Source organism: Musca domestica, unplaced genomic scaffold, assembly GCF_030504385.1.
Source record: "Musca domestica strain aabys unplaced genomic scaffold, Musca_domestica.polishedcontigs.V.1.1 8, whole genome shotgun sequence".
Classification (NCBI taxonomy): domain Eukaryota; kingdom Metazoa; phylum Arthropoda; class Insecta; order Diptera; family Muscidae; genus Musca; species Musca domestica.
This window is the reverse complement of record NW_026712409.1, coordinates 13719674-13745436: the sequence shown is the minus strand read 5'-3', so window position 1 is coordinate 13745436 and position 25763 is coordinate 13719674. Positions and strand designations below refer to the sequence as shown.

At 35.8% G+C, this 25763-nt stretch overlaps 4 protein-coding genes across 4 annotated transcripts; 1 reads left to right on the top strand and 3 right to left on the bottom strand.

Moving 5' to 3' along the window:
* Window positions 1–809: 809 nt before the first annotated feature.
* Window positions 810–1576, bottom strand: LOC101891308 (lipopolysaccharide-induced tumor necrosis factor-alpha factor homolog). Its single transcript, XM_005188361.4, has 3 exons — window positions 1256–1576; window positions 1061–1193; window positions 810–977 (listed from the first exon to the last, which is right to left on the bottom strand). The coding sequence occupies exons 1-3, from the start codon at window positions 1446–1448 to the stop codon at window positions 872–874; spliced, it is 432 nt and encodes a 143-aa protein (XP_005188418.1). The 5' UTR covers window positions 1449–1576; the 3' UTR covers window positions 810–871.
* Window positions 1577–4996: 3420 nt separating this feature from the next.
* LOC101900281 (lipopolysaccharide-induced tumor necrosis factor-alpha factor homolog) lies at window positions 4997–11168 on the bottom strand. Its single transcript, XM_005188324.4, has 3 exons — window positions 10430–11168; window positions 5646–5778; window positions 4997–5360 (listed from the first exon to the last, which is right to left on the bottom strand). The coding sequence occupies exons 1-3, from the start codon at window positions 10839–10841 to the stop codon at window positions 5252–5254; spliced, it is 654 nt and encodes a 217-aa protein (XP_005188381.1). The 5' UTR covers window positions 10842–11168; the 3' UTR covers window positions 4997–5251.
* Window positions 11169–16980: 5812 nt separating this feature from the next.
* Window positions 16981–17961, top strand: LOC101891484 (lipopolysaccharide-induced tumor necrosis factor-alpha factor homolog). The gene is made up of 3 exons (XM_005188362.4): window positions 16981–17425; window positions 17481–17616; window positions 17671–17961. Exons 1-3 carry the CDS (start codon window positions 17242–17244, stop codon window positions 17765–17767), a joined length of 417 nt encoding a protein of 138 aa, XP_005188419.1. The 5' UTR covers window positions 16981–17241; the 3' UTR covers window positions 17768–17961.
* Window positions 17962–21520: 3559 nt separating this feature from the next.
* On the bottom strand, window positions 21521–22050 carry LOC105262128 (lipopolysaccharide-induced tumor necrosis factor-alpha factor homolog). The gene is made up of 2 exons (XM_011296196.3): window positions 21818–22050; window positions 21521–21737 (listed from the first exon to the last, which is right to left on the bottom strand). The coding sequence occupies exons 1-2, from the start codon at window positions 21946–21948 to the stop codon at window positions 21635–21637; spliced, it is 234 nt and encodes a 77-aa protein (XP_011294498.1). The 5' UTR covers window positions 21949–22050; the 3' UTR covers window positions 21521–21634.
* Window positions 22051–25763: the final 3713 nt, after the last annotated feature.

Genomic DNA, 25763 nt, shown 5'->3' with positions numbered 1-25763 from the left:
GAGGCAAGTTTTTTCTATAGAAAAAAATTCCTCGGGTCCCTGAGGCAAGTTTTTTCTATAGAAAAAAATTCCTCGGGTCCCTGAGGCAAGTTTTTTCTATAGAAAAAAATTCCTCAGGTCCTTGAGGCAGGTTTTTTCTAAAGAAAAAAATTCCTCAGTTCCCTGAGGCAAGTTTTTTCTATAGAAAAAAATTCCTCAGGTCACTGAGGACTATTGGAATGTTTTCTGTCTAGAGAAAATCCTAAGAACGTAGTCAACCTATAAAAGTCCCTTTTTTATCTGTATAAGACCCTGAATGAATCTTCTATGAACAGAATATCCTTGAGAGGTCATCCTTCTATAGAAGGACCCAGAATTGATCTTCTATCTATAGAAGATCTCCAAAAGAGACAATCAGGCAATGTTAAATAGTTTATCTGGAAGGTATTTTATTTGTAGAAGATCCTTAGGAGTCCTTCCATGTTTAGAAGACCTTCAGCAACCATTTTTGGCCTACTGTCTTTAAATGACATTTAGGTGATATTTCAAATATAGCGGACCTTAAGGAGGTCATCTGACTACATAAGTCTTTTAGAACGAATTTTATTCTAGAGGGCTATGTAGGACTTTGATTAAGCCTCCTAAATTTAGAAGACCTTAAAAATGTCTTTTCCCTATAGAGGCTTTTTAGGAGATCTCCCATCTTCAGGGGACCCTCACTAGGCCTTTCATTTAGGGAAGATATTCAAGAGATAAACACTTCTTGAAATATCTTTTACTGATGACAAATAAGAGTGATCTCTCGCTGTCCCGCCCAAAAACAAACTCGATTTTTCACTTTTTTGTAATGGACCACCCTAATATATACACATTTATTTCAAATACTTTCTTATCACGCTCTCTGATATGTTCCCAAATAACGATCACACATGCCGCAGTAATGATTCGTATCCATGCAACTGGCAATGCAGTAGGGCAGACAAACACAACAATACAACCTAGGGGGGAGAGAGAGAGTGAGAGTAAAAGAGAGATTGAGATTATGATTTATCAATGACTCATTTAGAGTTCCTCTACTCACTGCAACAAACAAAGTATCAGGGCAAACAAATGGGTACGGGAATTGGGTTTGGCACGTAGTCGGGTACGGCAAATATTGTGGCAATAGGGACACTGGACATCGACGGGCGTGGGTCCATAGACAGTGGTGGGTTCTAAGGACAGCAAAAACTTGATTTATATAAATAAAATAAAAAGTACTTCCTTTCTTATTTACGTGTTATGACCACCACATGGGGATCGCCGGCAGTTGTAGGTTGACCAGGTTGATGTGTGATGGGTTCTGCTCCAATGGCTTGATCATAGGATGGCGGTGCTGGTTTGGCCAACAAGTGTTGCTGCTGTTCCGTATGCACAACCTCCTCTAGTGGTGCTGAGGGATAGACCCGTTTATTGGCTTCGTCACTCATTATTTTCCTCTTGGCGTCTTGGAGTTTCACTTTTTATGTTTCTTTCGCCGCCACCGTAAGACAACTAAAAACACACTCCGATATAAAATTAAATAGAATTACTCTGTCGTTGTGTTGTCGTCTCTTCAATGAGTTGTTAATAGCATTTCTTATCAATTAAACAACAACAATAACAACAACAGAAAAAATATAACAAATCCTCATGGTATTTATCGATTTCGAAAAGGGAATATAAACAGAGTAAAGAAAACATTAAATGTGTGTCACAGAAAGGGGTAAGGGGCGATATGGAGGGGAGAAAGTATTGTGGTTTGTGAGTATATTAATTTTATTGATGGAATAAAATGCAGGCTCCCTCTAGGGGAGAGGGTGATGGAGTTCGTTTACTATTGACCAATAGGTGGTGCTTTACTGTTTTTTTGAGGGAAATTATTAGAAAAAAAAATTAAAATTAATTAAAAAAAATAATAAAGAATAAAAAAAATAAAATAAATTAAAATAAACAAAATAAAAAATAATAATTAATGATAAGAAATGTTAAAATAAAAAAAAAAAAACAAAATGAAAATGTATTATAAAATTGGAATAAATAATAAAAAAACTTACAAAAATAAAATAAAAACAAATAAAAAAGCTGTAAATTCGGCCGGGCCGAACTTTGAATACCCTCCACCATTTGGTACAAATTTAACAATTTTCAAAAAAATAAAATCCGTTAAAAATTCTGTTAAAATCTTAAAAATACCGAATGTAGCGATATATTAGGGTCTATACGACGACGTGGACCTGCATAGGCAACTCTTGTCACAAGCTACTGCAATAATCAAATGCGAAACTTGAAAAAGAAATCTGTTTATAATGTAGCTAAAATCATCAAAATACCGAATATAGGGAGGTACCATGGGGGTTATAAAATGTGAACTTGCACAGACAATTTTCTGTCATAGGCTGCAGTTTTCATTACGAACTTCAAATACAAAATTTGAAATAATTCCGGTAAATAATGTCGCTAAAATCATCAGAATATCGAATATCGGGGGGTAACGTTGTATGGGGGGTATACGAAGACGTGGACCTACATAGCTCATTTTCTGTCTTAGGATGTAGTATCTATTACGAACTTTAAATACCAATTTTGAAACAATTCCGGTAAATAATGTCGCTAAAATCATCAAAATACCGAATATCGGGAGGTGCCATTATATGGGGGCTATACGAAGACGTGCACCTGCACAGACAATTTTCTGTCATAGGCTGTAGGGTACATTACGAACTTCAAATGCGAAATTTGAAACAATTCTGGTGAATAATGTCTCTTAAATCATTAAGATACCGAATATCGGGGGTTCTGTTATATGGGGGCTATACGAACACGTGATCCTCCACAGACAATTTTCTATCATAGGCTGTAGTATTCATTACGAACTTCAAATATGAAATTCAAAACAATTCCGGTGAATAATGTCGCTAAAATCCTCAAAATACCGAATATCGGGAGGTTCCGTTATATGGGGGCTATGCGAAGACGTGGACCTACATAGCTCATTTTCTGTCTTAGGCTGTAGTATCCATTGCGAACTTCAAATACCAAATTGGAAGTAGTTCCGGTAAATAATGTCTCTAAAATCATCCAAATACCCTATATCGGGAGGTACTGTTATATGGGGGCTATACGAAGACGTGGACCTACGTGGTTCATTTTCTGTCTTATGATGTAGCATCCATTACGAACTTCAAATATCAAATTTGAAACAATTCCGGTAAATAATGTTGCTTAAATCATCAAAATGCCGAATATCGGGGGTTCCGTTATATGGGGGCTCTAGGAACACGTGGCCCCGCACAGACAATTTTCTGTCATAGGCTGTAGTATCCATTACGAACTTCAAATACGTAATTTGAAACAATTCCGGTAAATAATGTCGCTAAAATCATCAAAATACCCAATATCGGGAGGTACCGTTATATGGGGGCTATGCGAAGACGTAGACCTACATGGCTCATTTTCTGTCTTAGGATGTAGCATCCATTACGAACTTCAAATATCAATTTTGAAACATTTCCGGTAAATAATGTCGCTAAAATCATCAAAATACCGAATATGAGGGGGGGGGGTAATGTTATATGGGGGCTATACGAAGACGTGGACCTGCACAGACAATTTTCTGTCATAGGCTGTAGTATTTATTACGAACTTCAAATACTAAATTTGAAATAGTTTCGGTAAATAATGTCGTTAAAATCATCATAATACCGAATATCGGGAGGTACCGTTATATGGGGGCTATACGAAGACGTGGATCTACATGGCTCATTTTCTGTTTTAGGATGTAGCATCCATTACGAATTTCAAATGCGAAATTTGAAACAATTCCGGTGAATAATGTCTCTTAAATCATCAAGATACCGAATATCGGGGGTTCCGCTATATGGGGGCTATACGAACACGTGACCCTGCACAGACAATTTTCTGTCATAGGCTGTAGTATCCATTACGAACTTTAAATACGAAATTTGAAACAATTCCGGAAAATAATGTCGCTAAAATCATCAAAATACCGAATATCAGGAGGTATGCGAATGCGGGCTATACGAAGACGTGGACCTGTACAGACAATTTTCTGTCATAGGCTATAGTATCCATTACGAACCACAAATACCAAAATTGAAACAATTTCGGTGAATAATGTCGTTGAAATCGTCAAAATACCGAATATCGGGAGGTACCGTTATATACGAAGACGTCGACCTGCATAGACAATTTTCTGTCATAGGCTGTAGTATTTATTTCAAACTTCAAGTACCAAATTTGAAACAATTCCGCTAAATAATGTCGCTAAAATCATCAAAATACCGAATATCGTGAGGTACCGTTATATGGGGGCTATACGAAGACGTGGACCAACATGGCCCATTTTCAATACTAAAAGTCCTGTGGACATAACATACATTTTAGTAAAATTTTATCAACCCACTTTATTTCGTTCGGGAGCTAGAGTGATTTCCACAGACGGACGGACATTTCTAAGTCGACATAGAATTTTATGCTGATCAAGAATATATATACTTTGTGGGGTCTGAAATGTATATTTCGAGGTGTTACAAACGGAATGACAAGCTTAATATACCCTCCATACTATGGTGGAGGGTACAAAAAAAAAATAAATATAAAGTATTGTATCGTATACATATTATATGGGGTAGCGTTGCTTTTAAGTTTAAACAATGGTGGGGCGCCTGAAAGTATGCTGTAAAATCTTAAATATCAAATGTGAAAAAGTCACTTTACATATGACGTTAACATAACGTGTAATTTAGTCTTTATGTTATATTCTTCCATTGGATTTGTTAAATTGTTGACGTCTAATGTTGCCAGGTAAAGGTCCAATTTTAGGAAGCCACCATCTAAACACGCCAATCAATCTTCCTATTCCACCCCTCGATCTTTATGTTACAAATAAGCATATCATATAACAACCATAAAAATATTAAAAATTCATTATTATTTTTATTTTTTATTTACAATAAATTTTTAACACATGACTAGTTAAGGTACACTCAGACCCGGTTTTGAAAAGTCTGAAGGGGTTATTAATATTTTATTTTCTGTTACAATAAATTAAAAATAAATTGGCTTCTTTTGAGGTCCTCGTAACCATGATCAAATGTATAAAATATGTGTAGGTATGTATATTTATACATATATACATGTAGATAAGTTGTAAATGGTATAAGATTTTGAAAACTGCACAGCCCTGTCGTAAACGGCAACAAAATTTCCTCACCATAAACGAGGAACTCAGCTACAAGGCGTTACCATAGGTACCCAGGAATTTGCCACAATTTCCGCAATAATGTTGGGCATTCATACAACTGCCGGCACAGTACGGCAGACAGACACAACACCAGAGTCTAAAAGAGATGGGGAGAGGGGAAAAAAGAGGGAAACACATGAAATACATTAACAACAATGTGGAGATAAAAATACAGGCCAAAAAATAACAAAGTAAACATTGATAAGAACTACTGGTGATATGGTTATCAAGATTTTGTTGTTGTTGTTGTATCCAACCAATGTTGTCATTTTATTTTTGTCAAAATTTGTTGTTTTTCCTTTTTTTTTATTAGAATTGTAATTTGTATTTCATAACTGATAATTTTTTTCTCGAGTGTATCCTACGCAATGAGGGGACTTACCCGAACAAACATAGCAGTGCAGCCATTAAATGTGTTCTTGAACTTGGCTCATATTCAATGCGTGTCAATTTCTGAACGTGGCAAGCCGGACAGGTGATGTAGACGGGTTCGGGACCCAGTGGCAGCATGGGTTCTGTAAGAGGAAAAAAGAAAAAATATTTTTAATTGCAGATACTTATAAAGTAAATGCTACGTATTCCGGAGAATAATTGTTGACCTTTTACATCTAAAGGAAATAGACCATTCTCCGCAAAAAAATCTCATTACCACGTAATGAGTAATCTGAGGTATAATGAGCCACAACTAAGGATTTTTATAAAAATGAAACTTTCGAATGGCCATTTGGACTACAATTGTGGATTTTTATACCCTCCACCACACATAAACTGGATGGTAAATTATATATAGTTTGTTATTCCGTTCGTAACTCCTCGAAATCCGCACGAAATATATATTCTTGAACAGCATACGATTCTATGTCGATTTAGCCATGTCCGACCGTCTATAGAAATCACTCTGGCTTCCGAACGAAATGAAGTATTTTGATAAAATTGTGTGGAGATGCATTTTAGAGCGATGGAATTTTTGAAAATTGGCCATATAGGCCCAGGTTATAGTATAGGACGCCTTATTAATGTACCGTAAGATTTAATGTGATTTGGGCATTTGAGTTACAATTTTAAACCGAATTTACGGTATATTGGCAGTTTGTGTTCCCCGTATGTAGGAAACATATGCGAAGAACTGTCTATATAGGTCCAAATTTTAGTATAGACCCCATTAATCTCTACCACTGGAGTTTAAGTATTTTCAGGGATTTGTGTCACATTTTTTAACGGAAGTGTTTCAAGTTTGGTATTTGGAGTCTGTAATGGGTGCTATCTCCCATGACAGGAATTTGCCTACACAGATACACATGTTCCATATAACTGTACCTCCCTATATTCGGTATTGTGACGATTTTAGACACACCTTTCACCCGAACTATTCAAATTCGGAATTTGGAGTTTGCGGTGGGTACGGCTAAAAAAATGAAGGAATACCTGAGCTATAAAAGTGGATTTTATACCCTCCACCATAGTATGGAGGGTATATTAAGTTTGTCATTCCGCTTGTAACACCTCGAAATACACATTTTAGACCCCACAAAGTATATATTCTTAATCAGCATAAAATTCTATGTCGATTTAGCGATGTCCGTCCGTCTGTGGAAATCACTCTAGCTTCCGAACGAATTGAAGTAGATTAATAAAATTTTGCTCAAATGTATGTTATGACTGCAGGACTTTTGGTATTGAAAATGGACCATGTAGGTCCACGTTTTGGTATAGCCCACATATAACGGTACCTCCCGATATTCGAAATTTTGATGATTTTAGCGACATTATTTACCGGAATAGTTTCAAATTTGGTATTTGAAGTTCGTAATGGATTCTACAGCCTAAGACAGAAAATTGTCTGTGCAGGTCCACGTCTTCGTATAGCCCCCATATAACGTTACCCCCCGGATATTAGGTATTTTGATGATTTTAGCGACATTATTCACCGGAAATGTTTCAAATTTGGTATTTGAAGTTCGTAACGGATACTACAGCCTATGACAGGAGATTAGATGTGCAGGTTCACATCTTCGTATAGCCCCTAAATAACGGTACCTCCAGATATTCGTTATTTTCCTGATTTTAGCGACATTATTCACCGGAATTATTTTAAATTTTGTATTGGTTACTACCGCCTAAAACAGAAAATTGTCCGTGCAGGTCCACGTCTTCGTATAGCCCCAATATAGCGGTACCTCCCGATATTCGGTATTTTGATGATTCACCGATGTTTTTTTCAAGTTTCGCATTTGAATATAGTAATGGTTTATGACAAAAGTTGCCTATGCAGGTCCACGTCGTCGCATAGACCCTAATATAACGGCTACATCCGGTATTTTTAAGATTTTAACAGAATTTTTAATTTGATACGGCTAAAACGTGCCTCATCGAAATTACGGTTTTAGATTCTATGTGTCTTTGGACCAAATCTGATTCTGGACGTTTGGAGTCGATCTAGCGATGTCCGTCCGTCTGTCTGGCTGGTGCGTATATAACTCTCGAAGGGAGTATCCGATTTGGTCCAACCTTTGTACATCGTAATATTATTGTCAAACTTAGATCGAGTAGAACCTCCTCCCACAAAAGGTCGAACTTTAAAAGGAATATATTTTACTGCACATAAGGAGAAAGGATAATCCGATTTTACTCCAACTTTGCAAATCTTAATATTTGCATCAGTGCTAGGTGCGAAAATGGACAATATCGGTCGAATCCATCAATTAACTCCCCAACAAAGGGTCAAAATTTGGAATAATTATAACTCTTATAACACCCCCCACAAAAGGTCGAAATTTTGAATATCCATTAAGATCATAAAATGCGAAAGTAACACCCGATTTAATTTAGACTTGCACATCTGAATGTTTCCATCAGCACGGCATATGCCATGAGAACGGTACGGATCGGATCATTCCTAGGTCATAAAACGCGAAATAAGCATCTGGTTCTCTTTATATTCAACACATCCCATTATTTGTACTAATACAAGATCTATTGTGAAGATGGAATATATCGGCCAAAACTTGTGGTACCTCCCCCACAAAGTGTCACAAGTTTGAATATTCATGAAGCTCATAAAAACGAAATTAAAATCCTATTCTCTGAAGGGAACGACACTTCTCAATATTTCCATAAACGAAAGATTTGTAAGGAAGATGGTAGAGATGGGACCATTCAGGGTCAGAAGTTTTGAAAAACCAAAACGATCATGAAATTCGAAATAAGCATCTGGTTCTTTTCAAATTACATACATCACAATTTTTATATTAACCCTTGGGTCTGGGTTAAAATGGGATGTATCGGGCCTCTTCTTGTTGTACTACCCCCCCCCCCCCCCACCATAGATCAAAATTTTGAATATCCATGACGCTCATACAACGCGTAATTAACATCCGATTCCATTCTGACTTGGCACCTCTCAATTTTGCCATCAAAACTAGATATGGTAAAAGAATGGTAGAGATCGGACCATTTCTTCTGGTACCTCATCTACATAGGGTTCAAAATTTTTTAAAAACAAAACGCTCAACTCTCTTCGAATTCCACACATACAAACATTTTTGCTAACACAAGATCTGTTGCGAAGATGATATATATCTCCCAACCCTTGGGCAGTACCTCATCCACAAAGGGTCACAATTTTAAATGCTTTTATCTGCCATAATTTGTGAAAGAAGTCAGCGATTCTTTACAACTTCTTATATCTAAAAATGTCTCCCAACCCAAATCCTGATATGAACCTAGAATTTATCGGAATTTATGATTTCACATAACATTGGATATAAATATTTACTACCAATATTTTTATCTGTATTAAATGAAGCATGAAATCGGAATAAATCGGTCGACTATATCTGGTACCTCACGCACATTTTAACATTTTCTAAAAAGTATCACATATCTGTCCTAACCTGGCACGTCACAATATTTATATCATATTTATTGAGGTCCGATATGAAATGGACAATACTGGCCCATTCCTTCGGAACCTACTCCACAGGGGGGTAAACAATTTGAATAAACATAAAATAAGTCAAAATTTATTTAAATAATCGAACATGGGCTGAGGGGCTGTCGGCAAAACCGCTATTTTTACGATTTAGCGACATTATTCACCGGAATTTTTTTCAAATTTGGTATTTGAAGTTCGTAATGGCTAATACAGCCTAGGACAGGAGATTGGCTGTGCAGGTCCACGTCTTCGTATAGCCCTCATATAACGGTACCTCCCGATATTCGTATGTTCCTGAGCTTAGCGACATTATTCACCGGAATTGTTTTAAATTTGGTAGGTAGTACAGCCTAAACAAGAAAATTGTCTGTGCAGGTCCACGTCTTCGTATAGCCCCCTATGTGCAGGTACCTCCCCATATTCGGTATTTTCATGAATTTAGCTACATTATTCACCGATTTTTTTAAGATTTCGCATTTGAATATTGTAATGGCTTATGACAAATGTTACCTATGCAGGTCCATGTCGTCGTATAGACCCTAATATAAGAGCTACATTCGGTATTTTTAGGATTTTAACAGAATTTTTAACGGATTTTATTATTTTTGAGAATTGCCAAATTCGTTCCAAATGGTGGAGGGTATTCAAAGTTCGGCTCGGAGGAAATTACAGCTTTTTTACTTGTCAAAGCTATTTTCGTAGATTCTAGAATATTTTATGGGGATATTTAATCTTGGAATTTTTTAATAAAATTTTTGAAGGATTTTCTGAGCTATAATGTTGGATTTTAAAATAGAGCTTCTGTAGCCAATCTGGACTTTTAATATAATATTTATGAAGGCCTATATGACCTACAATTGTGGCTTTCATCAATCACATTTTTGAAAGACTATCCGAGCTATAGTCCTGGCTCTTGAAAGGTCTTCAAACCACATGAGATCTTTAAAATATCTCTTAATTTTAGGTAATCTTAAGAAGACCTCTCTGATACTTCCCAAAGATATCCACCAAAACACAATGAGTCATTCTAATTTTTTTAATATTTTGTAGATCTAAATAAAACCTCACTATCTCTTCGAACAAATGGTAATGCTAAAGGTACTGAGATAAGGAACGCATTTATCTCCACGATAATAATAATAATAATACACATGGATCTAGAAAATTCCCTTTCTCGCTTACACTCAAAGAAAAATGTAAGTTAAATTACAAATAAATCGAATAAAACTTACGTTGTATTATCACAACAGAGGCTTGACCCGGTTGTTGTTGATGGACATGGGGCTGATGGGTTGGTGGCGGCGGTGGTGGTGGCTGTACCGGTGCATAATGATAGGTGGTGGTGGAGGATGATGCCGGTGTGGTATAGGTCACATATTGGGTACTGGCCGTAATGGGTCCAGGCGCTTGACCCCACTGTGTGGATGTTGTTGTATTGTACGAAACATTATGGGTAACGGTTGTGGCAGCTGGTGCTGGAGCCGGTGCAGCACCGGTAGCCTGATCATACGATGGTGGTGGAGGATGATTCATACCCGTCGAGGGTTCATATACGGTTACACCACTCTGGGTACTGGTACCAGCTCCTTCGGGAGCACGACGAGGTCCGTTATTTAGGCCAGCAGCGTAAGAGGATTTTTCCATTAGACAAATAGGTTTTGAAGGCGAGTTAAGGTTTTTTGAATTCCGAAATATTTTGTTTTTTATTTTTTTGTTAATCTCCGAGTTATTGCTGGTCTTTGGTATCGAATTTGTTAATTTGTTTTGATTATTAATTTCTATTTAAATAGATATGTGAATATATATTTTTATTTGCTTGTTCACTTGTTCTGGTTTGGCGTTTGTTTGCCTGTTTCGTTCTCGTGATCTTTTACTCTCTGGCGTTATTCGTTTCGTACTGATTCAAAGCGCGCTGCGGTTAAAGTTTTTTTTCTGCGCTTCGACTCTTGGCCACCAACAAGCGTTGAAGTATTAATTCGACGATGAATAAGTTTATATAAACAAAAGCAATAGCAACAGCAGGGAGGTTATATGGCAGGGTTGCCATTTTTTTTTGAATAAAAATTTGTAAAATTTTTTTCGGTTTTTTATGTTGCTAGGCTATACGTTTTTATATATAAAAGAAGCATGAGAGGTCTTCCATATGTGTAGATGAACTATAGGAGGTATTTTATCTCTAGAAGTCACATATACAGGGTGAGATAAAAAAAAACCTGCAACAAAGTCAAACGCCACAATTTTTAAATTTTTTTCAAATTTTATTGAATGAAAGCAAAACTAGTAAAAAAGCTGTAAGTTCGGCCGGGCCGAACTTTGAATACCCTTAAATCATTTGGAACGAATTTGGCAATTCTCAAAAACAATAAAATCCGTTAAAACTTCTGTTAGAATTTTAAATACCGAATGTAGCTATTATATTAGGGTCTATCTATCTGTCTATAATGTAGCTAACATCATCAAAATACGGAATATATGGAGGTACCATGGTGGTTATAAAACGTGGATCTGCACATACAATTTTCTGTCATAGGCTGTAATATCCATTACGAACTTCAAATGCGAAATTTGAAACAATTCCGGTAAATAATGTCGCTAAAATAATCAAAACACCGAATATCGGGGGTACGGTATATGGGGGCTTTACGAAGACGTTGACCTGCATGGCTCATTTTCTGTCCTAGGATGTAGTATCTATTACGAACTTCAAATACCAAATTTGAAACAAATCTGGTAAAAAAATGTCGCTAGAATCATCAAAATACCGCATATCGGGAGGTACCGTTATATGGGGGCTATACTAAGACGTGGACCTACATGGCTCATTTTCTGTCTTAGGATGTAGCATCCATAACGAACTTCAAATGCGAAATTTGAAACAATTCCGGTAAATAATGTCGCTAGAATCATCAAAATACCGCATATCGGGAGTTACCGTTATATGGGGGCTATACGAAGACGTGGACCTACATAGCCCATTTTCTGTCTTCAGCCATAGCATCTGTTACGAACTTTAAATATTAATTTTGAAACAATTCCGGCAAAAAAATGTCGCTAGAATCATCAAAATACCGCATATCGGGAGGTACCCTTATATGGGGGCTATAGCAAAACGTGGACCTACATGGCCCATTTTCAATACCAAAAGTCCTGCAGACATAGTACACATTTGAGTAAAATTTTATCAACCTACTTTATTTCGTTCGGAAGCTAGAGTGATTTCCACAGACGGATAGACGGATAGAGGGGCGGACATTGATAAATCGACATAGAATTTTATGCTGATCAAGAATACATATACTTTGTGGGGTCTAAGATGTATGTTTCGAGGTGTTACAAACGGAATGACAAACTCCATACTATGGTGGAGGGTCTAAAAATGTCGGAAATAGCATCAAATTTTAGGATAAGTTTAGATTTGTTCGATTTGGTAACCTTTGGCACGTATTATGGCCTTCAAACGGCCAATGAAACCGTCACACGCTGCCCGAATGTTGCTCTGCGGTATTTTGGCCCATTCCCGGCGAAGCTCTTGCTTGAGGTGATCGACACTTTGATTTTGTTGGCCATTTTGGTGGCTGGAAATGAAGCGAGGAACCTCATTTTGTAACCATTCTAGGGTGGCGCGTGCTGAGTGCTATGGTGCTGAGTCCTGTTCGGATATCCAAGGTCTGCGGCCAAAATGTTTACGTGCCCAAGGCTTTAAAACACCTTCCGGAATATTTTCGCGATAATATTCGGCATTTATTCTGATGCCACGGTCGATTAATAAGAGCGAAGGGCGACCATCGGCTATTATGGCGGCCCGCACCATCACCATGGCTTTCGCTTGAGTTATGGTGGCCAACAGAAGGTGCACATTTTCAACTCAACTCTTTGGCAAGTAATCGCGAGCGGATCATTTTGTTTGTTTACAAACTGCTGGACAACGAATGTTTTCTCATCGAAGACGGAGAAAACCAAATTCGGCAGTTCACCACTTTCGGCCAAGCGAAGCAACTCTTTAGCTCTTCTGAGTCTATTTTCTTTTTGTTGCGGTGTAAATTCTTGCGCTTTTTGGGAATTTCAATGGTTTTATCCCGAGCTAATTTTTCAATATTTGTCGAATGGAATATTGCGATATGTTCTGCTCATGAGCCATTTTTCGGCCACTGCGACGCTTCTTTAATTTTCAGATCATTTCTGCTGATGTTGCTGTTTTCTTCCGTCCACTTTCTTGACATATGTCGGGCTACGCTACCAGTATCACAGTAACGGTCACGAACGATGGTACGAGACACAAAAGATTTATTTAGATTTAAATGCTGGAGTACTCTAACGATAGCCACTTGTGGTTCTCCAGCCAAATATAAAGAAATCACAATATCACGCTTGCATTCTATCGCGAATAACTTTTACTCTGGAAAATTCTCACCAAAACGCTTTTGGACGCTTGAAAACAATATAATGACCTATCAGTGGAATAATTTTAACAGCTGTCGGATGAGTAGCTTAGAAATCATTAATCTATAGAAATGCATTAGCAATCTTCTTCCTATAAAATATCCAAGGGAGCTAAATTTTGGGGAGATTTTTTGGCTATTCAGCAAATTTGCCGAAACATGGCAACCACGAACTTAACAAATAGCGTAACGCAATAATTTGCGTTATCAGTCGAAAGCTTTTTCACCTCAAAACAGTTGGGTGTTTTTTTGTTAACATTGAAGTCTATGACGGGGATGAATGGAGTTGGGCTGGGGAATGAGTGTCTACTTGGGGGAGAGGGTGGGTTATTTTTTCTGTATTGTTGACAGAACGAACATATGGTATGGTGAAGTGTGTGTGTTTGTGTATCATAAACCTTATTTACATGAAAATTATTCTACATGGGGGCAATTGTTGTGGACGTTGGCAAAATTTCCGAACACACACACACACAAAAAAAAAAGCTCCAATGACAAATTTTCATTTGAAAATTATTAGTGGCTGCATTCTGGCTTCTTCATGGTGTTTCATGTTTTATAATAATTTTGCAGTTATATCTTATTTAAAAATCTGTGATATATGTATCTGAGACACAGTGGTTGGGGATGGTGTAAATTTGGATATTTCTGCATAAGGGTTATGGAGGATGAAATAATTGAAGATTTGAAGGTGGGTTTCCTAAGGATATTTTTCAAGGGATTATCGGCGCTCCAAACCTGAATTTTAGGAATATTTTTCTAGGGACTATCTGAGCTATTAATGGGCATTTTTCAAGGAAATTTCAGATCTTAAAACGAAGATTTTGTTTATATTTTTGTTGAAGAATTATTTTCAAAGAATCAATTTAAATTTTTAAGAATATTTTTCAAAGGACTATCTAAACTAAAAATGGCGATTTTTAAGGATTTTTTTCAAGGTCAGATTTTTAAGAATTTTTAAGAATATTTTTCACAGGACTATCTAAGCTATCAATGGCGATTTTTAAGGATATTTTTCCAAGGACTATCTGAGCTCGAAATGTGGATTTTTTAAGAATATTTTTCAAGAAACTGTGAGAGCTACAAATATCAGATTTTCAAGGACATTTTCCAACAGACTATTAGCTAAGTTTTTTAAGAATATTTTGCAAAGGACTATCAGAACTTAAAATGTGGATTCTTAAGAATATTTTCCAAGGGTCTATAACAGCTCCGTACATGGATTTTTAGGAATATTTTTAAAAGGATTATCTGAGCTATAAATAGGGAATTTTTAAGGATGTTATTCGAAGGACTATAAGAGCTACAAACTATAATTTTAAAAATTATTTTTCCAATGACTGTCTGAACTATTAACGGATGTTTTTCAAGGAACTAACAGATTTTACAACAAGGATTTTTTTTTTAATTTTTCGTGGAACCATTAGAGTTTCAAACGTAAATTTGTTAAAGAATATTTTTCAAAGAACTATTAGTACTCCAAGTGGGAAATTTTTTAAGGATATTTTTTAATGTTAGATTTTTAAGAATTTTTTAAGAACATTTTTTAAAGGACTATCTAAACTAAAAATGGAGATTTTTAAGGATATTTTTCAAGGTCAGATTTTTAAGAATTTTTAAAAATATTTTTCAAAGGACTATCTAAGCCATCAATGGTAGTTTTTAAGAATAGTTTTTCAAGGACTATCTGAGCTCTAAATGTGGATTCTTTAAGAATATTTTTCAAGGAACAATGAGAGCTCCAAACATCAGATTTTTAAGGACAATTTCCAATGGACTATTAGCAATGTTTTTAAAAATATTTTGCAAAGGACTATCAGAGCTTTAAATGCTGATTTTAAATATATATTCCAAGGGTCTATAAAAGCTCCGTACATGGATTTTTAGGAATATTTTTAAAAGGATTATCTGAGCTATAAATAGGGATTTTTTAAGGATATTATTCGAAGGACTATAAGAGCTTCAAACTTGAATTTTAAAAATAATTTTTCCAATGACTATCTGAGCTATTAATGGATGTTTTTCAAGGAACTATTAGATTTTACAACAAGGATTTTTTTTAAATTTTTCGTGGAACCATTGGAGTTTCAAACGTAAATTTGTTAAAGAATAGTTTTCAAAGAACTATCAGTGCTCCAAGTGGGTAATTTTTTGAAGTATATTTTTAAATGTTAGATTTTAAAGAATTTTTTAAGAACATTTTTCAAAGGACTATCTAAAATAAAAATGGCGATTTTTAAGGATATTTTTCAAGGTCAGATTTTTGAGAATTTTTAAGAATATTTTTCAAAGGACTATCTAAGGTATCAGTGGCGATTTTTAAGGATATTTTCCCAAGCTGTACATTTGGATTTTTTAACAATATTCTTCAAGGAAATATCAGATTTTTAAGGACACTTTCCAACGGACTATTAGGTAAGTTTTTAAGAATATTTTTCCTAGGACTATCAGAGCTTTAAATTTCGATTTTAAGGATATTTTCCAAGGGTCTATAAGAGCCCCGTGCATGGATTTTTAGGAATATTTTTAAAAGGATTATCTGAGCTATTAATGGTGATTTCTAAAAATATTTTTTTGAAGGATTAGCAGAGCCTCAAGCGTACACTTTTTAGAAAATTCTTCAGAGGACTAGATCTTTTTCCTAGGACTATCAGAGCTTTAAATGTGGATAAGTATATTTTCTTAGAGCTCTGTACTTTGATTTTTAGGAATATTTTTAAAAGGATTATCTGAGCTATTAATGGTGATTTTCTAAGGATATTTTTCAAGCGTCGAATGTAGACTTTTTAGAAAATTATTCAAAGGACTATCTCTTATAAATGGTGATTTTTTTGGGATATTTGTCCAAGGACCATCAGAGCTAAACATTAAAATGGGAATTTTTTAGGGACATTTTTCCAAGGACAGCTTTAAACGTAGATATTTTAAAATATTTTTCAAAGGACTATCTAATCTATCAATGGGGATTTTTAAGGATATTTTCCCAAGGACTTTCAAATATCCAAACTTAGATTTTTTTGAATATTCATCAAAGGACTATCAGAGAGCTCAAACTTAGCTGCTTTTTTACTTGTTCATCTTTGGTGTTCAGCCTATAGATCATTATATCTTTAGCTAACCCATAAAGGATCTCTATACTTCGAAACCCTTAAGAGAGGACCTCTTTTGATCAGAGAACCTCATAAAGATTTTCTAGAGAAGATCTTCAAAAATATTCTTTTGCCGATTATATTCAACAGCTCTATTTCCAAACACTGTCCGGTACCATGCACTCCACAGCTCTTTTGAAATCCATCATTCATCGTCCATTCACGCTTCTCATTTGTTTATGTCGTCTATATTTAATAAGCGGTCACTGGAGGGACGGTCCTCTACAATTAAAATCATTGGAAACCGCAAAAAAATTATTAAAAAAAAGCACTCATTTCATGTCACAGAACAATTATTTGTTGCTGTTGCTGCTGATTTTTTTCTTGCTCTCCAAATATCAGAGAATTCCCGTGACTGGGTTACACAGTTTTTTCCATTAATTTTAATGAGCGGTACGTGCAGGGTCACTGCAGGCGAAAGCGAACGAATTAACGAACGAACGAAAGAAAGTGAAAATGCCAACAAAACAGGAAATCATCCAAATGATGGAGAACCATTTGCCGGGTGAACCGGTCAATGTGGCCAACGATCGCCTGCCGCCGGTTTATCCTGTCCTGCAGCCTCCGAGTCTGGCCCACGATCAGCCACCAACAGCGCCAAGGGACAATGGTATCTATACGGTTGTTCAGGCACCGATTAGTAAGTTGAGAGAATATATCCGGAATTTAGTTTATGATGTGTTTCTTTTCGGCAGATCACCCACCGGCCCAATTTGGCGCCCGACCCCATCTGGCCTATTGCCCGTCGTGCAGAACACAATTATTGACCCGTGTGGAATATCAGAGTACCATGATGACCCACATCATTGCCGCCATTCTTTGCTGTACCACGTAAGGAGGATGGATACTTTTTTGGAGATTTTGAATTTTTTTTTTTAATTCCAGATGTTCATGTTGCCTACCCTATCTCTTCGACAATTGCAAAAGTGCCAGACATTATTGCCCCGAGTGTAATAGCTATTTGGGTGCCCAGGTCAAGTGATGTGATGTCTAGAGAAGATTTTGTTGGTTAGTTCGAACCAAAAAATTATTGAGGGAAATAATTAAACTAATGGATTTAAACTGAAAAAGGTTGGTGTACGGTTTTTGGGCTTTCTAAATTTCGAATCAAAATTTTTACAAATGTTTATAAATGTATTTTTTATTTAATAAAGTCATTCGAATCTGTAAAGGGAAGATACAAATTTTTTTTCAATTGGGAAGTTTTACTTCCTCGTCATTATATTATGGCGATGAATTTTTCAAAATTATATTGAACATGTGGTCATGGTTTTAGTGTGAGCGCTTCCCAAAGATTCTTGAAAAATTTCCGATTTTTTTTTTCAGAAAGTGCTTAAAATATATTCTAAAAAATGATGATGCCTTAAGGAAGTCCTGCTAAAAATCAAGTATTTTTGGGCCATTTTTCACAAGCAGTCCTTTAAAATATGTTGTAGAAGTTCAGGATTTTTCAAAAAAAAAAAAAAAAAACCTCCTCAAAATAAACCTCTGCAAAAATCTACTTTTTTTTGGCCAGAAAATCATTGAAAATTATTATCAGAAAATTTTTTGAGATATTTTCAAAAACCGATTTCCTTAAAATCCATGATTTATTTAAAGATCTTCAGCTCTAAAATCATTTTTTTTAAGTCTTCCTGATGAAAAATTACGGGTTTTCTCAAAATAATTCTCAATGACTTTCTGACCAAAAAAAAAACTGAATTTTTTAAAGTTTAATTTTGAGGACGTTTTGTTAAAAAATATTCTAGTTTCTTTGCAAGGGCTTCCTTAAAACATCATCATTTTTTAGAGCATATTTTTAAAGACTTTCTGATAAAAAATCGTTTTCTATCAAAAATCGGTTTTCAGAGTCTTTTTGCAAAATAAGTAGCAGAAATGACACTCTATGGAGAAGGTTCCGAAGCAATGGGCCAATATTGTCCATTTCGTATCGGATCTAAATAAATATGATATAAATATTGCGAAGTGCTAGGTTTGGACTACAGGGTGAGATAAAAACAACTGCTGTTGCAAAATTGTCAGGCTTAATCCCTTTGTTGTTGTTGTTTTTTTTTAAAACAACGTTTGTTTATTAGTGGAGAACGATGGAAATGTTTACCAGGGGGTAAGGCAGGGAATACCTAGGTTTCGCAAAGAGCCACCAATCGTCATCAGTTCCCTTGTTTTATGTCTAGGATATTCTTCCCAGAAGTTATTTTAAAATTACTTCTACGACAAAAAAACATTTTTTACCCAAGTGACGAGATCGTAAGCTCAATAGCAGAGGAACTAAAGAATTAAATAAAACTAAAATTCTTTTGGAAAATCTTCTAAATCTTACAACCGCACTGATAAACGTTTACATCTTTCTCCACTTGTTATGCTTTAGTTCTACCTGAACGAGGTAGCAACTAAGTCAAACGCCATAATTTTTACATTTTTTTTCTAAATTTTATTGAATGAAAACAAAAAAATATCGAAAATAGCATTAAATTTTAGAATAAGTTTAGATTTGTTCGAATTGTTCTCCTTTGGTACGAATTATGGCCTTCAAACGGTCAATAAAACCGTCACACGTTGCCCGAATGTTGCTCTGCGGTATTTTGGCCCAATCCCGGCGAAGCGCTTGCTTGAGGTGGTCGACACTTTGGTATTTTTTAGTGCCAACCTTGCTTTCCAAGATAATCCAGACACAATAGTCCAACGGATTGGTATCCGGAGATTTTGGTGGCCATTGTGGGCTGAAAATGAAGCGGGGAAACTCATTTTGTAACCATTCTTGGGTGGCAGATGCTGAGTGCGATTATGTTGAGTCCTGTTGGAATGTCCGAGGTCTGCGGTCAAAATGTTTGCATGCCCAAGGTTTTAATAGACCCTCCAGAATATTTTCGCGATTATATTTGGCATTTATTCTGATACCACGGTCGATTCATATGAGCGGAGAGCGACCATCGGCTGTTATGGCGGTCCACACCATCATCATGGCCGGCTTGAGGCATGAGTTCTGGTGGCCCACCGAAGGTACACATTTTCAGCTGACCTCTTTGGCAAGTAAACACGAGCGGATCATTTTGTTTGTTTACAAACCGCTGGACAACGAATGTTTTCTCATCGGAGAAAACCAAATTCGGCAGTTCACCACTTTCGGCCAAGCGAAGCAACTCTTTAACTCTTTTGAATCGATTTTCTTTCTGTTGCGGTGTAAGTTCTTGCACTTTTTGGAATTTCAATGGCTTTACCCTGAGCTCATTTTTCAATATTTGCCGAATGGAATATTGCGATATGTTTAGCTCACGAGCCATTTTTCGGCCACTGCTACGCGGGTTTCGATCAAGTCGCTTCTTTACTTTTCGAACCATTTCTGTCGATGTTGCTGTTTTCTTCCGTCCATTTCCTGGACGTCGGGCTACGCTGGAGTACTTTAATGATAGCCACTTGTGGTTTTCCAGCCAAATATAAAGAAATCACACTATCACGCTTGAATTCCATCACGAATAACTTTTTTTCTGGAAAATTCTCATCAAAATGCTGTTGTACGCTTTTAAAAAAATTTAATAAACTATCAGTGAAATAATTTTAACAGCTGTCGGACGAGTGGCTTAGAAATGACAGCAGTCTGGAGTTGGGTGCAGTTTTTTCATCTCACCCTGTATACCCTCTCTAGAATATAGCTGAGGGTATAAAAAATCATAAAAAAAAAACTGATAAAACTTGAGCCTGATGCTATTCAGCAGTTTCCGGAAAAAAAAGTTTTATCAAGGAATCCTAGTTGAAATCCAAGATTTTTGAAACATAAGTCCTGAAAATAAAATATTTGCGTTTTTTTTAGCCAGTTAGTCCCCAATCGATATTTTGGCAAAAATTCGCAAAAAAACTTAAAAAAAACACAAATGTTAGCAAGTCCTTAAAAAAATAAAAACTTAAAAAATACCGTTGATAATTCATTATTTAAAAAAATCTTAACAATTTTTTTAAAACATTGACGATTTTTAGTCAGGAGATCCTTGAACAAATATTAAAAACATGATTTTTCAAAGAAAGACTTTCTAAAGGACTTCCTGAAAAAAAACTGCAGTCTAATGCATTGTGGCAATAATATATTTTTTAAGCTAGCTAAGCAAAATGAAGGATTCTTTATTCATTTAAGATTATAACTTCGAAGTCATTAAAAAAAATGGTTAGGAAATATTAAAAATATTCAAAAACGAAAAAAATAAATAAATAAATAAAAAAAGACTCTCAGTCAGGAGATCCTTGATTCAAGGATTCCTTCCAAAATCTAAGATTTCATGACCAGAAGTCCTCTATGTCGTTGCAAAAAAAATGGTATTTGGTTAGGAAATATTGAAAATAATCAGAAAAAAAAAATAATAAAATTACGATTTTCAGTCAGGAGTTCCTTCAAAAAAAAAAAAAAAAAAAAAAAAAAAAAAAAAAAAAAAAAAAAAAAAAAAAAAGCGTTCCTTAGAGATCCCCAGCTGTTGTCCTTTGTAAATATATTATTAAATATTTTTTTTTAATCTTGAATCGTTTGTTGTTTTATAACTTCCTGTTCGAAAATTTTTGATTTTTAAAAAATATATATTTTTCCGGAGACTTTCTGACAGCAACAATTTGAACCAGAAGATCCTTGAATAAAATTTCTTTAAATTTATTTTTTTCAAGGATTCTTTACAAGAATCATATTATCTTTCCCTTAAACACTTCTAAAATTTCCATAAATTTTCCAATCGCTTACAACAGTGAAAACATTTTATTTGTGGTGCTCTCAAAGCTTCTTACATACCTAAATATAAATACCAACAGCGAAAAAATCTTTTTATTTATTTCAAAAAATAATTTAAAATTAAAATCTAAAAAATCACACTTTCTATCGCTCATAGACCCCCAAGAAGGCATTGCACAGGGGGCAGTAGTGTTCGGCATTGCGGGCACAGTCGGTGCAATAGAGGCAACAGGCACAGGGGCATAGTCTGCAATGAAAAAGAAAAAGAAAGAGCAAAGGAATTTTCCAACATAACTACACATAAAGGTGTCCTGCATGTCAACTCACCCAAAGACACACAACACCAAGGCCAAGATGTGAGTCTTTGTTGTCGCCTTTTGCTCCACATTTGTCTGGATGCTTTGATTGCAGTTCGGACAGAATGCCGTTTGCGAGTCAGGACCCATCGGTGCAGCCATGCTGGTGGTAGTTGTCGAACTAAAACTGCATCATCCGGCTACAACAATACCGTTAGCATTGCATTGTCACTTCGCTGAGTTCGGCCGGAGTTGGCTGCGGTGTGATTACATTCCAAACAAAAAAAAAGTATCGAAATAGAGTTGTCGTTTATTTTTATTTGCTATTGTTGGAGGGATTGAGGGAGGGTTAGGTGTAAACCCCAACTCCTCTTTTTTTCATTAACATTGACTTATTTCCCTCTTATCTTTGCTAAAAAATCTCAGTGTCAATTTAATTACAAATGTCCGGCAATAGTTATTAGTGACCCGCAATGACAAGCATTTGTCACAGAGTTATGAATATTTAATGGAATTTTCAGAGGGAAAGTGTGAGCATGAGAGACAGAGAGAGAGAGGGAGGGCGGGAGAGAAATTGAGGGGAAATCAATAATGAAGTGACATTTTGTGTTAACAAATATGTTTTTATTTGGATGAATGTTAATAATTAATTGCTAATTGTCGGAATGTATGTTGAGAGCGTTTGACGTAGGAAACTGTGTGGCAAAAGAAGTTTCGACGTCCTTTCCATTTATCATTTTCAAGTCCATGGAAGCCATTATCCATTAAATAATAATATTGGGTTTTTTATGTTTGTGTTTGTGTTTTTTTTTTTTTTTTTTTTTTTTATGAATATGCCTTTTTTGCGGTGGGACGGAGGACACGTAAACCATACAGTATCGATGTAGGTTGAAAATGTGGTGAAATATATAGAATTACCAAAAATGGGGTGAGGGTTGTACACAGGTTGGTGGCCCTGGGTCACGAACCCCTTTGAGAATAGGAAAATAAATTTTTTGCTAGGTAACAGTCACTTTCGGCAAAATAATCCTGATACCAATCTGGGCTGTAACCGTAGATAATGGGATTTTCCGGAACCTGTTGGGGCTATATATGGAGGGTATATTAAGTTTGTCATTCCGTTTGTAGCAACTCGAAATATACATTTTAGACCCCACAGCATAAAATTCTAGTCGATTTAGTGATGCCCGTCCTTCTGTGGGAATCACGCTAGCTTCCGAACAAAACGAAAAAGGTTGATAATATTTTACTCAAAAATATATTATGTATGTCTGCAGAACTTTTGGTATTGAAAATGACCCATGTAGATCCACGTCTTCGTATATTCCCCATATAACGGTACCTCCCGATAATCGGTATTTGGATGTTTTAAGCGACATTATTCACCGGAATTGTTTCATATTTGGTATTTGAAATTCGTATTGGTAACTACAGCCTAGGACAGAAAATTGTCTGTGCAGGCCCAAGTCTTCGTATAGCCCCCATATAACGGTACCTTCCGATATTCGGTATTTTGGTGATTTAAGCGACATAAATCACCGAATCATCAAATCAATCAAATTTGGTATTTGAAGTTCGTAATGCATACTACAGACTAAGACAGAAAATTGCTTGTGCATGTCCACGTTTTGGTATAGCCCCAATATAACGGTACCTCCCGATATTCGGTATTTTGATAATTTTGGCGGCATTATTCACCGGAATTGTTTCAAATTTGGCATTTGAAATTCGTAATGGATACCACAACCTATGACAAAAATTGTCTTTAGAGGTCTACATTTTCGTATAGCTCCCATATAATGGTGGACCACGATATTCGGTATTTTGATGATTTTTGCGACATTATTTACCGGAATTGTTTCAAATTTCGCATTTGAAGTTCGTAATGGATATAACAACCTATGACAAATATTGTCTTTGGAGGTCTACTTTTTCGTATAGCTCCCATATAACGGCGGCCCCCAATATTCGGTATTTTCATGATTTTTGCGATATTATTTACCGGAATTGTTTCACATTTCGCATTTGAAGTTCGTAATGGATACTACAGTCTATGCCAGAAAATTGTCTGTGCGGTTCCACGTTTTCGTATAACCCCCATATAACGGTGCCTCCCGATATTCGCTATTTTGATGATTTTAGCGTCATTTTGTACCGGAATTATTTCAAATTTTGTATTTGAAGTTCGTAATGGATACTACTGCCTATGGCAGAAAATTGTCTGTGCAGGTCCACGTTTTATACCCCCCCAAGCTACCTCCCTATATTCGGCATTTTGGTGATTTTAGCTACATTATGATCATAGTTTTTCAAGTTTCGCATTTGAATATTGTAATAGCTTATGACAAAAGTTGCCTATGCAGGTCCACGTCGTCGTTTAGACCCTAATATACGGCTACATTCGGTATTTTTAAGGTTTAAACAGGATTTTTAACGGATTTTATTTTTTTTTTGAAAATTTCCATATTCATTCTAAATGGTGGAGGTTATTCAAAGTTCAGCCCGGCCGAATTTACTGCTTTTATATTGTTTAAGATTTCCTTGGATCTATTTAGGCTATAAGCGTGGATTTGACTTTTGACATTTTAGGGCCTTTTTCTTTAGGCCTATTTTAGTGATTTTTCTGGGCTACAATCATGGATTTTAAACCCATGTATTTTTTTCCAGAACCTATCTGGGCTATAATATTTGACTTTTTCTGGGGCTCATTTGGGGGCTCATTTTCCTGAGATTTTGTACAAACATTTTTACCTGTAGACCTGTCGGTTCTGTAATGTGAATGTGAATTCTTAAAACACTTTTTTGGACGCTAATTATGGCTAAACACGTGGATTCGGTAGGGATTTAAGTTGTGGATTATAAAAGATTTTTATCAAGCTCTATCATGTGTATAAGTTTGGATCGGTAGGCCTATAATGGCTATAATCATAATTTTTTCTTTTGGAAGGGTTATAATGCAGATCTCTCATAGGAGGTAGACTGTCGGTCTTGTATGGCTTCTAAGAAGCCTACTATAGACAGAACACCATTAGCAGGTCATCTAAAGACCTTCACCTGAATTTCCACTTATGAAGGAACTTTAACAGGTCTTCTGTAGACAGAGGACCTTTAAGCGATCTTCGAAAAATACCATTAAAAAATCTTCTATAGACAGAATACCTTCAATAAAGAAAATACCTTTTAGAAGACAGCAGAATTTTGATGTGCCGTCTATAGACAAAAAATCCGTAGACCTTCAAATGGTCTTCCAGGGAAATTAGACGTTAAGAAGTATTGTTGGAACCAGTAAAGAAAGACTTAAAGTCGGGCGGGGCTGACTTTATGATACGCTACACCACTTTGCTAATTTAGTAGAGCTCCGCATAACAATTAAAAGTTTTTATGGGAGAATTCAATCATTCACCTTATGATTATAATTATAATTTAAAGTTCAAAGGACTAAATATGCCGAAGCATTTGTATCTTTTAAATTCGGACTTGTATTGCCCATTTGGTGCGAAATTAATTTGAAATCGGATAAAGATATATATGGGAGCTATATCCAAATCGGAACCGATCTCGATCAAATTTGGTAAAGATATTTCTGAGCTGTATTTGATATAGTTCCCTGAATATCGTTGTTACGGAGTGCATATTACGGCTGCGGAGGACAAAAATAACAAATCGGATGAAAAATATATATGGGAGCTATAGCTATATTTGAACCGATCTTCACCAAATTTGACATACTAGCTTCTAGGCTCAATTCGGTCGTATGTGCCAAATTCCATGCCATTTGGGCAAATATTAGACGTTTGGTGTACTATAAAATGTAAATCGGACGAAGTTATATATGGGAGCTATATCCAAATCTGAACCGATCTCGATAAAATTTAGCAAATGTATTTCTGAGCTGTATTTGATATATTTCCCCAAATATTGTTGTTACAGAGTGCATATTAAGGCCGCGGAGGACAAAAATAACAAATCGGATGAAC

Excerpts from the sequence above, each read along its gene's own strand:
- LOC101900281 (XM_005188324.4), bottom strand. The coding sequence starts at position 10,841 with ATGGAAAAATCCTCTTACGCTGCTGGCCTAAATAACGGACCTCGTCGT. Across the intron at positions 5,779-10,429 it reads CTCTGTTGTGATAATACAAC|AACCCATGCTGCCACTGGGT; the intron begins GTAAGTTTTATT and ends TTCCTCTTACAG. Across the intron at positions 5,361-5,645 it reads GCACTGCTATGTTTGTTCGG|ACTCTGGTGTTGTGTCTGTC; the intron begins GTAAGTCCCCTC and ends CATCTCTTTTAG.
- LOC105262128 (XM_011296196.3), bottom strand. The coding sequence starts at position 21,948 with ATGGCTGCACCGATGGGTCCTGACTCGCAAACGGCATTCTGTCCGAAC. Across the intron at positions 21,738-21,817 it reads TTGGTGTTGTGTGTCTTTGG|ACTATGCCCCTGTGCCTGTT; the intron begins GTGAGTTGACAT and ends TTTTCATTGCAG.
- LOC101891484 (XM_005188362.4), top strand. The coding sequence starts at position 17,242 with ATGCCAACAAAACAGGAAATCATCCAAATGATGGAGAACCATTTGCCG. Across the intron at positions 17,426-17,480 it reads GGTTGTTCAGGCACCGATTA|ATCACCCACCGGCCCAATTT; the intron begins GTAAGTTGAGAG and ends TCTTTTCGGCAG. Across the intron at positions 17,617-17,670 it reads GCCATTCTTTGCTGTACCAC|ATGTTCATGTTGCCTACCCT; the intron begins GTAAGGAGGATG and ends TTTTAATTCCAG.
- LOC101891308 (XM_005188361.4), bottom strand. The coding sequence starts at position 1,448 with ATGAGTGACGAAGCCAATAAACGGGTCTATCCCTCAGCACCACTAGAG. Across the intron at positions 1,194-1,255 it reads CCATGTGGTGGTCATAACAC|AACCCACCACTGTCTATGGA; the intron begins GTAAATAAGAAA and ends TGCTGTCCTTAG. Across the intron at positions 978-1,060 it reads CTGATACTTTGTTTGTTGCA|GTTGTATTGTTGTGTTTGTC; the intron begins GTGAGTAGAGGA and ends TCTCCCCCCTAG.